At 39.0% G+C, this 12,290-nt stretch overlaps 1 protein-coding gene across 7 annotated transcripts in view; it reads left to right on the top strand.

The window, feature by feature from the left end:
• RAP1GDS1 (Rap1 GTPase-GDP dissociation stimulator 1) overlaps window positions 1-12,290 on the top strand; it is a 103,706-nt gene that overhangs the window by 88,967 nt on the left and 2,449 nt on the right. For 6 of the 7 annotated variants that reach the window (XM_051617644.1, XM_051617642.1, XM_051617643.1 and 3 more), the window contains 7 exons: window positions 2,044-2,187; window positions 2,456-2,587; window positions 3,010-3,144; window positions 4,693-4,818; window positions 5,816-5,955; window positions 9,003-9,129; window positions 10,424-10,552. In XM_051617644.1, the coding sequence (XP_051473604.1) occupies window positions 2,044-2,187; window positions 2,456-2,587; window positions 3,010-3,144; window positions 4,693-4,818; window positions 5,816-5,955; window positions 9,003-9,129; window positions 10,424-10,552 (933 nt within the window). The remainder of the gene's footprint in view (window positions 1-2,043; window positions 2,188-2,455; window positions 2,588-3,009; window positions 3,145-4,692; window positions 4,819-5,815; window positions 5,956-9,002; window positions 9,130-10,423; window positions 10,553-12,290) is intronic. The other variant, XM_051617648.1, reaches the window with a different exon arrangement.

Below are 12,290 nucleotides of genomic sequence, written 5' to 3'. Positions count from 1 at the left end.
CAGGTGGAGCTGGACTGAAGTGAGAAGCAGTTTTGAGTATACAAGACATCGCAATATTTGATGGCTCTATAACCTTGTTTTAATCACCTCAGCTTTAAAGCTTCTTTTAATGGGATAAATTACTAGATAGAATTGTAAACTCCAAAGATTTAGGTTTCATTCTACTTTGTTGTACACTCACTCTGCCTATGTCTGTTTTATACAGTATAAATCAATATCAATTTTTGCTTCAATTTAAGAAGGTAACTTGTCTTTTCTTTCAAGTGGTATGTAACAACAGAATTCCTTTTTTCAGTTCTTAAAATGCATAGTTTGCCAAAGTACATTAATTTATTACGTAATAACTAGCAAGTTGCTCTAAGATAGTTCCATCCTTGGAGACTGACACAGAATTGGATCAAACCTTTTGCAAGTTTGACATATTTCAGTTTACACACTTGTTTTTTCTTAGACTGTGGTTTATAGTTGCAATAAGTTAAGTTTACTGCTTCTGAGCAGAACTCAGGTGCTTGCACATTGTGAAGGAGTCAGCTGAACTCTTCCACTGTGCATTCAAGGCAAACTTGAATGAGTTCAGTTTGCTGATGCTGTTTATGTGCTCTTGACTGCAGATAATTAGCAATAGTTGAGGAGGCAAAACCAGCTAAATAAAGTATTCGCAGAGTTTGCATTTTGGTGATTGGGAGTCTTTGAGGGGTCTTTGTTTTTATGTTCAAGCACACTGGTGTAGCAATTTATATTTAAAATCACAGAACATCTGCAACATGGTATTTTGTAACTAAGGAACTCTGTTTTTTAAAGTACCTCAGTGCAAAAGCGCCTATTTAAAAAAAATCTCAACTGGATATTTTGCATTTTCTAACAAGGTTCATGGGAAGGTCAGCTGCTCTTAGAGGAACAATGAATTTCATTCAGACAAAAAGCCTCATGACAACGGAAAACTGAAAGTCAGGCACATTCGTCACCAGAGGTAGAACACGTTTCCTCACCCAACTGTTGCCTGTAAACTATACAAAGAAAATATTTCCAAAGCTTTGGCCTTTAAAATTTTTTAACTTGGGCTAAGCTCCTTATTGTTAAAACACCATTTCATACAGAAAGCGAAGAGAAATCCGTTTGTTTGCACATCTCTGCAGAGGTTTGTGACAGTGCTTTCTAAAAATCACGCTGCAAAAACTACCAGAATCACTTCACATAACAAAAAGGCATAGGACAGCATCAGTCAACCTACCATTCCCACTTAACAGAAAAGGAGCTTGGGCAGGTAAAGGGGATTCTCAGCTCCAATTTCACAGGGAAAAATCCATTAAAGATAGCATTGTAGAAACAAGAGAAAAAATACTGCTCTGAAGTTACGTCACCACCTGAAAAACATGTTTATCACCTTCTCCTTTGAGCCTTATGTCCAATAACAACTGAGAAATTAATTTACCTCATTCATTCCAGCTTTTCTTCAATCACAACAAATTTCTCTTCCAATCTGGCCTTTTTGCATTTGGCCTTACTGTGCTCCTCCTGCAGCACTTTCAACAAATGGCAGAAATCTTGACTTATCTAAAAGAAATTGGTGGTTACTTGCTTGGAGATTTCATCCAAAAGCTCAATATTTTATATTTTATATTTGCACACCTCAGTGAACTCAGTAGCTCTTCTGTACATGAAATAGAATAAGAAGGCCTAAGTTTGTTGTACAGATGCAGTCAAAAGTCTTTGGAAAGCTCAAACACTGCACTGTCTGCTGTGTGACAACTGAGATACCAGAAGTTTGCTGTAGAGAAATATTCTTATGGTTGAGAAATGAAGAGCAGCTCCATCTAGCTCCAGTGTACAGTTGTGCTCTACAGGCAGTCCAGAGCCGGGGGAGTGCCTGGTACATTAATAATAACAGAAGTTGGCCCTGAAAATTTGAAGTTACCATTTTATCTACACAAGCTGTCAAACCACTGACATCACCACTTCTTTTTGCAGTCTGTTCTGTGTGTATGTACAACAGATGTATTTAAAGTCATGATTCTGACTCCTGTTATCCATGCTATTCTTCAGATGTCATTAAGCTGCAGCTGGTTGAAGCAGGCTTGGTGGAGTGCTTACTTGAAATCGTCCAGAAGACTGTGGACAGTGACAAAGAGGAGGATATTGCAGAGCTTAAAACAGCTTCTGATCTTATGGTTTTATTATTGCTTGGAGGTAAGTACAGTGTGTCACTATCTTCTGAAAAGCAGCAGCAGATACTTGTCATGCTGTTTGGCTGCTGATTTTTTACTATTTATTAATTTTCTAAATAACCTAAAGGACCTGCTGCCTGCCAGTTAATGTTTAATGGGTCAGATGTTGTCTCTCATCCCATTGCAGGACTGGATTAATTGTAGTGAAGCAAGCATAGCTTCACAAATATAAAGAGAAGAATTTTCCCTAACACTTCTTTGGCTTGCTGACTGTATGCTTTTTACCCTAGATGAATCCATGCAAAAGTTATTTGAAGGAGGAAAAGGCAGTGTGTTCCAAAGAGTACTTTCATGGATTCCTTCCAACAGCCATCAGCTACAGCTTGCAGGAGCACTGGCTATTGCAAATTTTGCCAGAAATGGTAAGAATATGCCATAATAGCTTGCATAAATTTATCTGTGCTCTTCTGTCATGCCCTCTCTGTACAGCTACAAACAAAACGGTCACGGTGTCACAGTGAAGCTGGTATTGAGCTGTACAGCAACATCAGTAGTGTTCTACTTTAGAATCCTGAAAATCATTAAGCCTACTTTAAACATTGTTCCACATTTGCAGAGAGGTACAGGGGATTTCTGCCTTCTTCAGTGTTGGTTTTTTTCATATCACTCTTCTATCACTCTTCAGTGTCATGAGCACTGCAACTCCCACTGATGACACTGGTCAAATTCTCAACAATGAAATCCAGACAGGAGCAAGAAAATAACCCTTCTATTTTTAAAAAACTCTGGTAAAAATCTTAGTAATAATCTTCCATTCACAAGTGACTTGTCTCATCTTGCACAGATGGGAACTGCATCCATATGGTGGATAATGGCATAGTTCAAAAGCTGATGGATCTGCTAGACAGACATGTGGAGGATGGGAACGTAACTGTGCAGCACGCTGCACTGAGTGCTCTCAGAAACCTGGCTATTCCTGGTAAGCTTCACTTTGCCATGCTAATTACCCAAAGGTGAAATTCTGTTCTCCCACTGTTACCCCCCAGGGGACTAGGGTGGAAGAACTGATTGACAGTCCTAGAGGCAGGTCAGGCTGCTGCTTTTCATTCAGGCCCATCGTCACTATGTCTTCTGCACAGCAACCGTGACACGCAGTTTTAAACACATTACAGGCCTATTGACCATTCTTTGCCACTGTAATCCCACAGTATTATCCCCCAGCAAAGAAAGAGCAGCTTTGTAATAGGCAGGGAGCTGAGGAGGCCTCGGATATGATTTCTCAGTCCTTTCGTTCCAGAGTACTGCATATTTTTTGTTTCATTTGGGATCTCTCTCACAGCTGAGGGTCCCCACTTAGTTGAAACACTGCATTTTGCTGTAACTTTCTCAGGCCTTGACAGTTCCCACATTGGAGCTGGAGGTAGACTTTTAGAATAGCCAGCCTAGTTACTGTTTGTAGACAATGAACTGAATGCTAATTTTGTCATTTTTAATAACTTACTTGTATGAGCTTTGATTACCCAAGCACAAATGGCAGAGCACATGCACACAAAAACAAAGCAGGTCTGTATTACTTGTGTCTGCTCTCCCATACCAAGCCAAAAATAAGTCTTTCATCCATTTAAGATTATTTTACTATTTTCAGTTTTGACAAACAGTAACTTTCTAAAAATAATCATGGATACGTAACTAAATCCACACAGCTGTAGTAGTGTGCTATTTTCTTACCTTTCTCAGGCGAGTAATTCTATTAACTTCCATCATTCTGCCAGCTTTCCTGCAGCCTGTGCTCAAGGATGTCTGCTCTGCCAGAGACCTACAGAAGGTTTCACATCTATTGTTACAGGAAAATGAGCAAGTCATAACTGGTTTCAGTGATGAACTGCTTGTTAAACACTACTTCGAATATGAAATAAGTACATTTTTTTCTAAATAAAATAGTGAACTAAGTTTGCACCTTACATATATTTCAGAGAGTTTTGTGGAACTACAGGATGTAGACTAGTGGAGGGAATGAAAGAGAGTTGGGAGGGGGCAGGTGGCAAGGCAATGCAAGGACTATAGGTGCCAAACATGCCACGCCAGTGTTGTTTGTGTAAAGTACTGGAACCAGGTACAAGGTTATTCTGCTCATTAGATGCTCTGTGACATAGGAGAGTGTTGTTGGGTATCAGAGTTTCCTTGTATTTGGGGTGTAAGGACCAGCCTGGGCTTCTACTTGATGAGTTTTGTGGAAGATACCTTTCCTAGACCAAAGGGGAGAAGTCTAGCCTTCAGTTCATGTTCAGGCTGAACACTGAAAATGAAATGTTCATGCTAGGAAAAAGCCCTTAATTTCACACCTGTGTCTTAGCAACTGACATTTTTCCACAACACGGTGCTGTCAGCACACAGTCATGTTCCTGACATCTGTGTTCACAAACTATTTTTCAGACAATGTCTGAAAATGTGCTTCAAGACCATCTTGGAAATAAACTGCATCTTCCAGAAATGTTCTTGAGATCGTCTCTGTTCTTTATTCATGCAGTTGTAAATAAGGCTAAGATGCTATCAGCTGGTGTTGCAGAAGCTGTATTGAAATTCCTCAGATCAGAGATGCCCCCTGTTCAATTCAAGCTGCTGGGAACGTTAAGAATGTTAATAGATGCACAAGGTAAAAATAAACTGTTCTCTATGTTAAGTGATTCTCTTTGGTTCAGTCTGTGATGTGCTTCCAAGATTCTTACAGGAGAGAAGCAGAGGATTTTTTCAAAATTTTATTCCTGAAGTCTTGGAATAAACCTAATACATATGCAAAGGGAGGAATGTGGGTTGATTTTTTTTTCAGAGCTCCTAAACTGACTACCAGAGACCCTTAGAATAGGTGTCAAATGCTTATTTAATTTTATACTTCAGAACTCTCCTACACTGTCACATTAAGAGTGTGTATTGAGGCGTGAGTGTTTTAAGCTACCACTCTTGTTTTGCTGTTCATTTACTGCATGTCATGGCTCTTCCCAGCTCCTTGGAACAGACTCATGCACTTGTTAATTGATAAACTGAAATTTCTAAACAAACAAGCACCTTTCAGCTTTAACAGCTTGTTCCAGGATGATGATTTATAAAATCAGAAGTCTGCTAAAAAACAAAAAAAAGCAGCAAATAAGATAAATTAGCCAAGTACTTATTCTTGACTCAGTCCTGTAGATTTTTTCAAAATACCCATTCTAGTTCTAGCAAAGCTATTAGATGTAAAATAGAAATTAATTGAAGAAACTTACGTAACTTATAGTCTATAAAACTTAACATAACTGACCACAGTGCTCCCTTCTGGCAGAGGTCCCTCCTGGTCTTAAAATTCCTGAGCTAGCTCACCTAGGGGTGTGACATCACCTCTGTTTTCCCTATTCTTAATCAATGCAGAAGCTTCATTAACTGGGCTGATAAGCTGTTTTCAGACACTGGATTATTAATGTTTTTCTGTCCTTTGTTTCCATTTTGACTGGCTTTACTTGCTTGCATGCAACCTAGACTTCTCCATTGTTAGCACAAGCCAGTCAATTTCTTCTTAACAAACTCCTTCTAGTTAGTAGCTTTCAGCTTATTTTTCTAGCACTTGCTTTAAAAAGTGACAACTTTTTTGTTGTGTTGTTGGCTCCGGCATGGTGTAGCAGAAGCAGCAGAACAGCTGGGCAAAAATGTAAAGCTGGTGGAACGGTTGGTGGAGTGGTGTGAAGCCAAGGATCATGCAGGTGTGATGGGAGAGTCCAACAGACTACTTTCTGCACTTATACGACACAGCAAATCAAAAGTAAGTTAGTGGTGTAAAAGATCAGCTTGTAAGAACTGAGAGTTACCTCTGCACTTGGTATTGGTAGCCAAGGCTTCTGGTATGTAATCCCTCTAGAGAGCCAGGTTGGTTACCTCATGTGTTTCATCTCCTCTGCCTCTGGAACCTCCCAGCAGGCACAAGCTGCAGGTTTAGATCCTCTCTGGAACTACACAGTTAAAAAAAGATTGAAACAAAGCAAAACAATTTCAGAGTCTCAAGCCAGTTAAAGGAACACTACTGGGATTCATGTGGATAAGTCCTGTCTCATTTTTATTTGTATTGTATCCTATAGCAGTTCAGCATCCTGTATTTTCTACATATGATACTAGATAAGAAAGATCATTGCACTCAGTTGTTATGATCTTGCTATATATTTATATGAAATTGAGATCCAGAAATAGTCTGTCCCTTACTCTTCATATAGCATATTTCAGAGTTTCTAATGGATCATCAGAAATGATAATTTATTCTAACAGAATCTTGCTTGTACATGGCAACAGGTATGACATTAAGAGAAACTGTGGGACAGATGAGTTCTGTCCCTCCCATCCCCTTCATGTCAACCAAATACCTTTGCAAAACCAGTCCAGGTCACCACCTGTGCTCAGGAGAGTATTAGGCAAAACAAGAGTCTTACAAGGGATAAAAGCATCATGTCCTCTGGAAACAAGCTGTTTCAGGCTCAGACTTCATTCAGTGTGTCACTGATATGAACACAGGCTGCATGACTGAGCTTAAAAAGTGAGTGTGATTTAGAGAACTCAGACTTTAACAGGGAAGAAAAAACATACTGTGGACCTGACCCATGCTGAGCTTCTCCCTAAATAAATCAATAGGCCTTAGAGAGATTTAAATCTTTGCTGACAGCTAATATCACTGGCTCTCTCTAATGCCCATATTCTGTGTTTAGCCCATAAAAAGGATCAGGTTTTATGTTTTTTGAGTACTCATCTTTTATACACCCCAGTCCCTAAGGTAGATGCACAGATGGCACACACAACCAGAGGCAGGAGTTGTATCAATACTCTGTACAGGAAATCAGAATTAAATTCTAAATACAGAGACACTATTGATAGCATCAAATAGATATTAATACAGAAGTTAAAAGAATTACCACAGATGAACGTTTGTGTGGTTTACGTACTCCTAGAGGAAACTTGACTGGAAAAGAGAGACAAGAGGCTGGGTTTTTTAATACTTTTACTGCCCTCTAGGCTCAAGAATGAGTACAATTGTATGTTTCTTTACAGCACATCAGATTTTAACCTGGTTTTTAATTTTAAAGATTTGGGGTGATATTCACAAAGGCGACAGTAGTTTAGAAAACTTAAGTCTCATCCTAAAAAACAGAGTAGGTACTTGTCAGCCAAGTCACACTAGCACCAAACCTGACTGATGTTGTCATCTCTTTTATCTATTTGGTACAGCCTTTTAGACGATGACTGTCGCCTAGAAAATAAATTTGTTTATGTCAGAGGTGCTGTTTTATTCCCAAGGATCATACAGCCAAAATTTCACATAAAATTCAAATAGAAATTAGCAGTTTCCAGATTACTCCATGAAGTGTCAAAACTGCTTTGGATGACAAATAATAAAATACATCATTGCAAGTAAGGAAAAACAGAAAAATACTTACATGCTAGCATACATTGCATCATTCTGAAAAAAAAAAAAGTTTTAAATGTGAAATTCCTGAGTCATTTGGCTGTGACTTGTGCCACTAGCATCTTCATTATGACACCTAAAAAGATGTCAGTTTTAAGGATTATTACCACATTGTGCCTATTTCCTTGCATAAAGAATGTCACTGCACAGCCTTTGCAAGCACTGGAACATAAGTCATTCTAAATACAAGTATTAGTTAATGAGTTTTGGTTTGTGGCTGGAGTTAGAAAGGGATGTGTTCTTTAAAAGGAAATTCAACACATTTATTAAATATTTCAATCAGATTCTTATTTCAAGAAACAAATACTCTTTCAAAACTTCGTGCACCCACAAAACAAATTAAAAAAAATAATAAAAACCAAACCACATTTCCTTGACAGTTTCCCTATTGCATGCCAAGTTACTTGATTATCAGGCAAACATTTTGCAAGTATTTTTGGGACATACAGTGGTGAAAAGAGGTACTAACTCACTTGTTCAATGACAATTAACAAGTAATCAAAGATCGGCAGACACCGTACGTCATTATTTGTCGTGTATAACATATGTAAGTTGGATCAAATTTTGGACTTGAAAACCAAATCCCAGCTGAGTATTTTTAAACTGCTTTAAAGCTGTTTAATCCAGTCAGCATTTTCATTTCCTAGATCCTGGGCAACAGATCATTTTAATTGCTGGCTTTAAAACAGAAACCAACACATTGGTATCCCATAACTATCTTTTCCTAACCTGCTTTGTATTTGAAGAAGAATTCCACAATGCTTCAAAAGAATGCTGCTCATTTTCCTGCCCATTTCCAAAAGTCTTTTTTCAAGTACAAAATTTGTTACATAGTGAGGAGTATTATTTGTGATCTCACCTCTGAAAATTTTGAAGAAACTCTGAAAATCCTTGGAGAGATACGAAGGATTTGGTAACTATATTAGAACTATGTTCTCATGTTTCCTTATCCCAGATACATGGTTTGTTGGGTGCTTTTGTTAAACTGCTCTGAACATTTCAACATAAAGAAAGGAAAACGAGTCATCTCCGAATACCAGCTGAGTTCAAACATAACAAAGAGTGGACTTATCATTAGGAACTTGATGACAAGTTACACAGTGTAACCTGGAAAAGAGTTAGTTATGAGTGTCTTTGTTATGTGGTTAACTGGCTTGGTTTAACAGGTTCTATCTTATAATTGCGGAGTAGTAGCAGATAATTTATAGGCCCACATACATGTACGTTTATGTATAAAGTGGTTGTATGTACAGAACGACAACAAGCATTCTTACCCAAAGATAACAGCATCCATGACCATTTTGTTATTTAATACAGTTTGTATGCAATGCAGATTTCTTTTCTATGTTAATTTCTTTTAGGATGTAATTAGGACCATTGTACAGAGTGGTGGCATCAAGCATTTAGTAACCATGGCAACCAGTGAACACGTAATAATGCAAAACGAAGCTCTCGTTGCACTGGCATTAATAGCAGCTTTAGAGTTAGGTGAGTATCCCTGTGGTTAACTCTGTTTTCTTCCCAATCAGTGCCCAGGAGGAGTCACAGAGGGAGACTTGTGCGAGTTTCTTCTGCAATGTAGAACAGCTTCCTCCTCCCACCTGCCTTTCAGTAGCACAGGAACACGACAGTTCATGCAGGCAGCACAGACCATGAGGTTAGACAGAAAACTGAGCTTGCTGGTAATAGTGTCTGCTCCATCATTCTGGTAGGTGGTCAAATGGTCTAGAAAGGCCCTTTAACATAGCTTTCAAATTTTGAGTAAAGCCCAAAAAGCTACCAGGTTAAGAAAATCATACTTTAGAGTGCAGGCTGTATGACCTGATTACATTCCTACACCGGGATGGTTAATCCACTTTTGAGAGGGTTTATCAAGGTAAAGCTTTCACTTAGCTACTTACTGAGAGCTGGAGAACACAGAGGTGGATGACACACTCCCCCCTTTATTAAGTTCCACAAAACTAGGTGCAAGAGTTGCCATATGAAGGCAGAGATGATTACATGTCTTGGCCTGCCTTTTTAGTACCTCCGCTTACCAAACAAACAGGTAAATGCCCACCAGAGGTTTTATCCTATTTGCTTGCTTATTAAGATAAATAACTAAACAAGCAACATTTCATATTTTTGCGCTTGATTTTTTTACTTCTCTTGAGTTTTGTTCTTGCCATCACATACTACAGGAATGCTGTTACAACTACCAAATCACTGCCAATGCATTAGGGAATTGTTTTCATGAAAAGGAAAAATGCTCCTTTTCATGAATTAGCTAAGCCCTATCTAAGTCTTGTCTTCAGACATTTGAAGGTTTCGAGCCCAGTTTCAGTATATGTTTCTTAGAAAACTACAGATGACATAACTCACACTCTGAGGTTGAAGTTTTTCACAGCCTTTATCATGCACCCTGAGCTCCCTCTACCATGAATTCAAGAATGGCACCATCTATATTTACTCAGAATTCCCAAAAGCAAATTCAGGCAGTGAAAGACCTAAATAGCTAGAAGGCCTGGTGGCATTTCCATCAGCTCACTGCACAGTTAAGATTTTATTTTATCATTAAACTCAGTGATTTTTCCTTTCAAGCAGTTAGGCTATTTTACATTTTTACAGCAAGAGCTGCAATTCCTATCATCATACCATCTAATATGTGCTTCAGTTTTATGCCAGTGTACCACAGCACCACTTCCATCACAGTGAGAGATCCACGTCCCAATGAATGGCTAAAGCACAGAAACATCAAAGCAAGTGGCACTTCCAGGTTTACAAATTTTCACTTGTATTGCAGTAACTGCTGAAAAGGATCTTGAAAATGCTCAGCTTGTTCAGATTCTACACAGACTGCTCTCAGATGACAGGAGTGCTCCAGAAATAAAATACAACTCCATGGTGCTGATCTGTGCCCTTATAGGATCAGGTAAGTATTCAGGACAGGCAGCTCTCCTAAGAGATTTATGCATTTAAACCTCATTCTCTCTTCTAGCCTGAACATAGAGCGTGTGCAAACACACTCTGAGATAAGTTCATTGTTCACAATAAATGTACACAGAAAGGTCTTTACTATGACATTTTATTTACAGTGTTTATTTGCAGTGTCAAGAAAGAGGCTGTTAACTCAGTTTTGCATATTAACTGCAGAAATTGGACTCTGGCTTCTGTAGGATGCAGTTAGGTCAGACTTCAGCTGACAGGAGAGAAATGAAAAGTATTTAAAACTGTGCAGTGTCAGGCTGTCTTTGCAAATACACAGATAACAAGAACTTTATTTTCACTTTTAGCTGCAAGTTCCCCATGACTGGCGTGCAATGGCTTTTTTTATTGGCCAGCTTAGTCAAATAAGATCTGGTGGAATTTTGCAATGAGCCTCTTTACCTGTAGTTTTAAATTCATACAAGAATGATAGGAAACAAATAAAGCTACAGGTAATATTTGCAAGGACACGTGCACACAAATGAGTACTTAGTACAGCACATAATCTATAATCCTGCTTTAGGAGGGTTCCTCACACTTAGCTCACTGGAAGAGCACTTTCCTCCACAGCCCTCACATGCTCATCCCACCAGGCATAAGTCTTCATGGCTGCTTTGAAAGCCAAGCAGGACACACTAACGCACATGCCAGTGCTGGACACCATAAACTCTCATCTTTCTGAGCTCTCTGCTAAAGGTCAGACTATTTTGAGGAAGGTGCAGCCGACTATGGTTTGATATTGCAACTTCCTACCTGTGTGTGGGCAAAAAAGGAAAACCAAAGCAAAACAAAGAGCAAGGTGTCATGGGGAAATCTGACTTCCAGCTGAGGTTGTGAGAAGTGGCTGTATTTCTTTCATTCAGTTCTTTAAGAAGTATTTACTCTCTGGAAGGACAATACACTTTATTCTATAAAGGTTTCGGGAATTTACAGAGAACTAAGATGACAAAGACCTCGATTAAGTATAGAAAAGTGGAAACTCAGACTATTGCACATGACTTGCTAAGTGTGAAACATCTGGAGGTTCTCCAGAGATGAGTTTACAGGAATTAAATTGAATTGATTGAAAGTTATAATAGTTAAGTGTGTGCTGTCTCTGTGAACAAAGCTGTTTGTTTCCTTCTTAAACCGAGTTCACCAAGTGTAACTGGTGACCTGTACATCCATGCAAGGGACTGCTGTATTACTGCCATCTTAAAAGATGACTTGTTTTTAGAGCGGTATACAGATCTCACTGTACAAAGACTGTGCTCAAAATTTGCTAACAAGCATCAGCTCCCAGTAAGCATTCACTAATGTTGAGATGTAGTTTAGTTGTTACTCACAACCTTCTTGAACCATTTGATGTTTGGGATCATCCATCCAATTTTAGAGCAGAAGCCTTTAAACAGAGGTCCCCCCTCAGCCTCACTGTGATCTTCTTGTGTGTATTCGCAGTGCTTCAAACTAAAATAATTGCCCTCAGAAATTCTGCCTGAGACTTGCATTTTCTCTGCCCTGAGTCTGGCCACCTGCCAAGATCGACAGAGTTATTTAAAGTCAAACACCTGTCTCTCTATTCCACCACAGTAAGGAGCAGTCTTGTCTTAGGGTTTTTTTTTGGGTTCTCCAACCAGCAGAGTTCAGTCTGCCAATACACTCTAAGCCTTGCCTAGACATCAGGTGACAGCCTGCTCTGAGGCTCA

The sequence above is a fragment of the Apus apus genome, chromosome 4 (assembly GCF_020740795.1).
Source record: "Apus apus isolate bApuApu2 chromosome 4, bApuApu2.pri.cur, whole genome shotgun sequence".
Classification (NCBI taxonomy): Eukaryota; Metazoa; Chordata; class Aves; order Apodiformes; family Apodidae; genus Apus; species Apus apus.
This window is presented reverse-complemented; position numbering and strand designations above follow the sequence as displayed.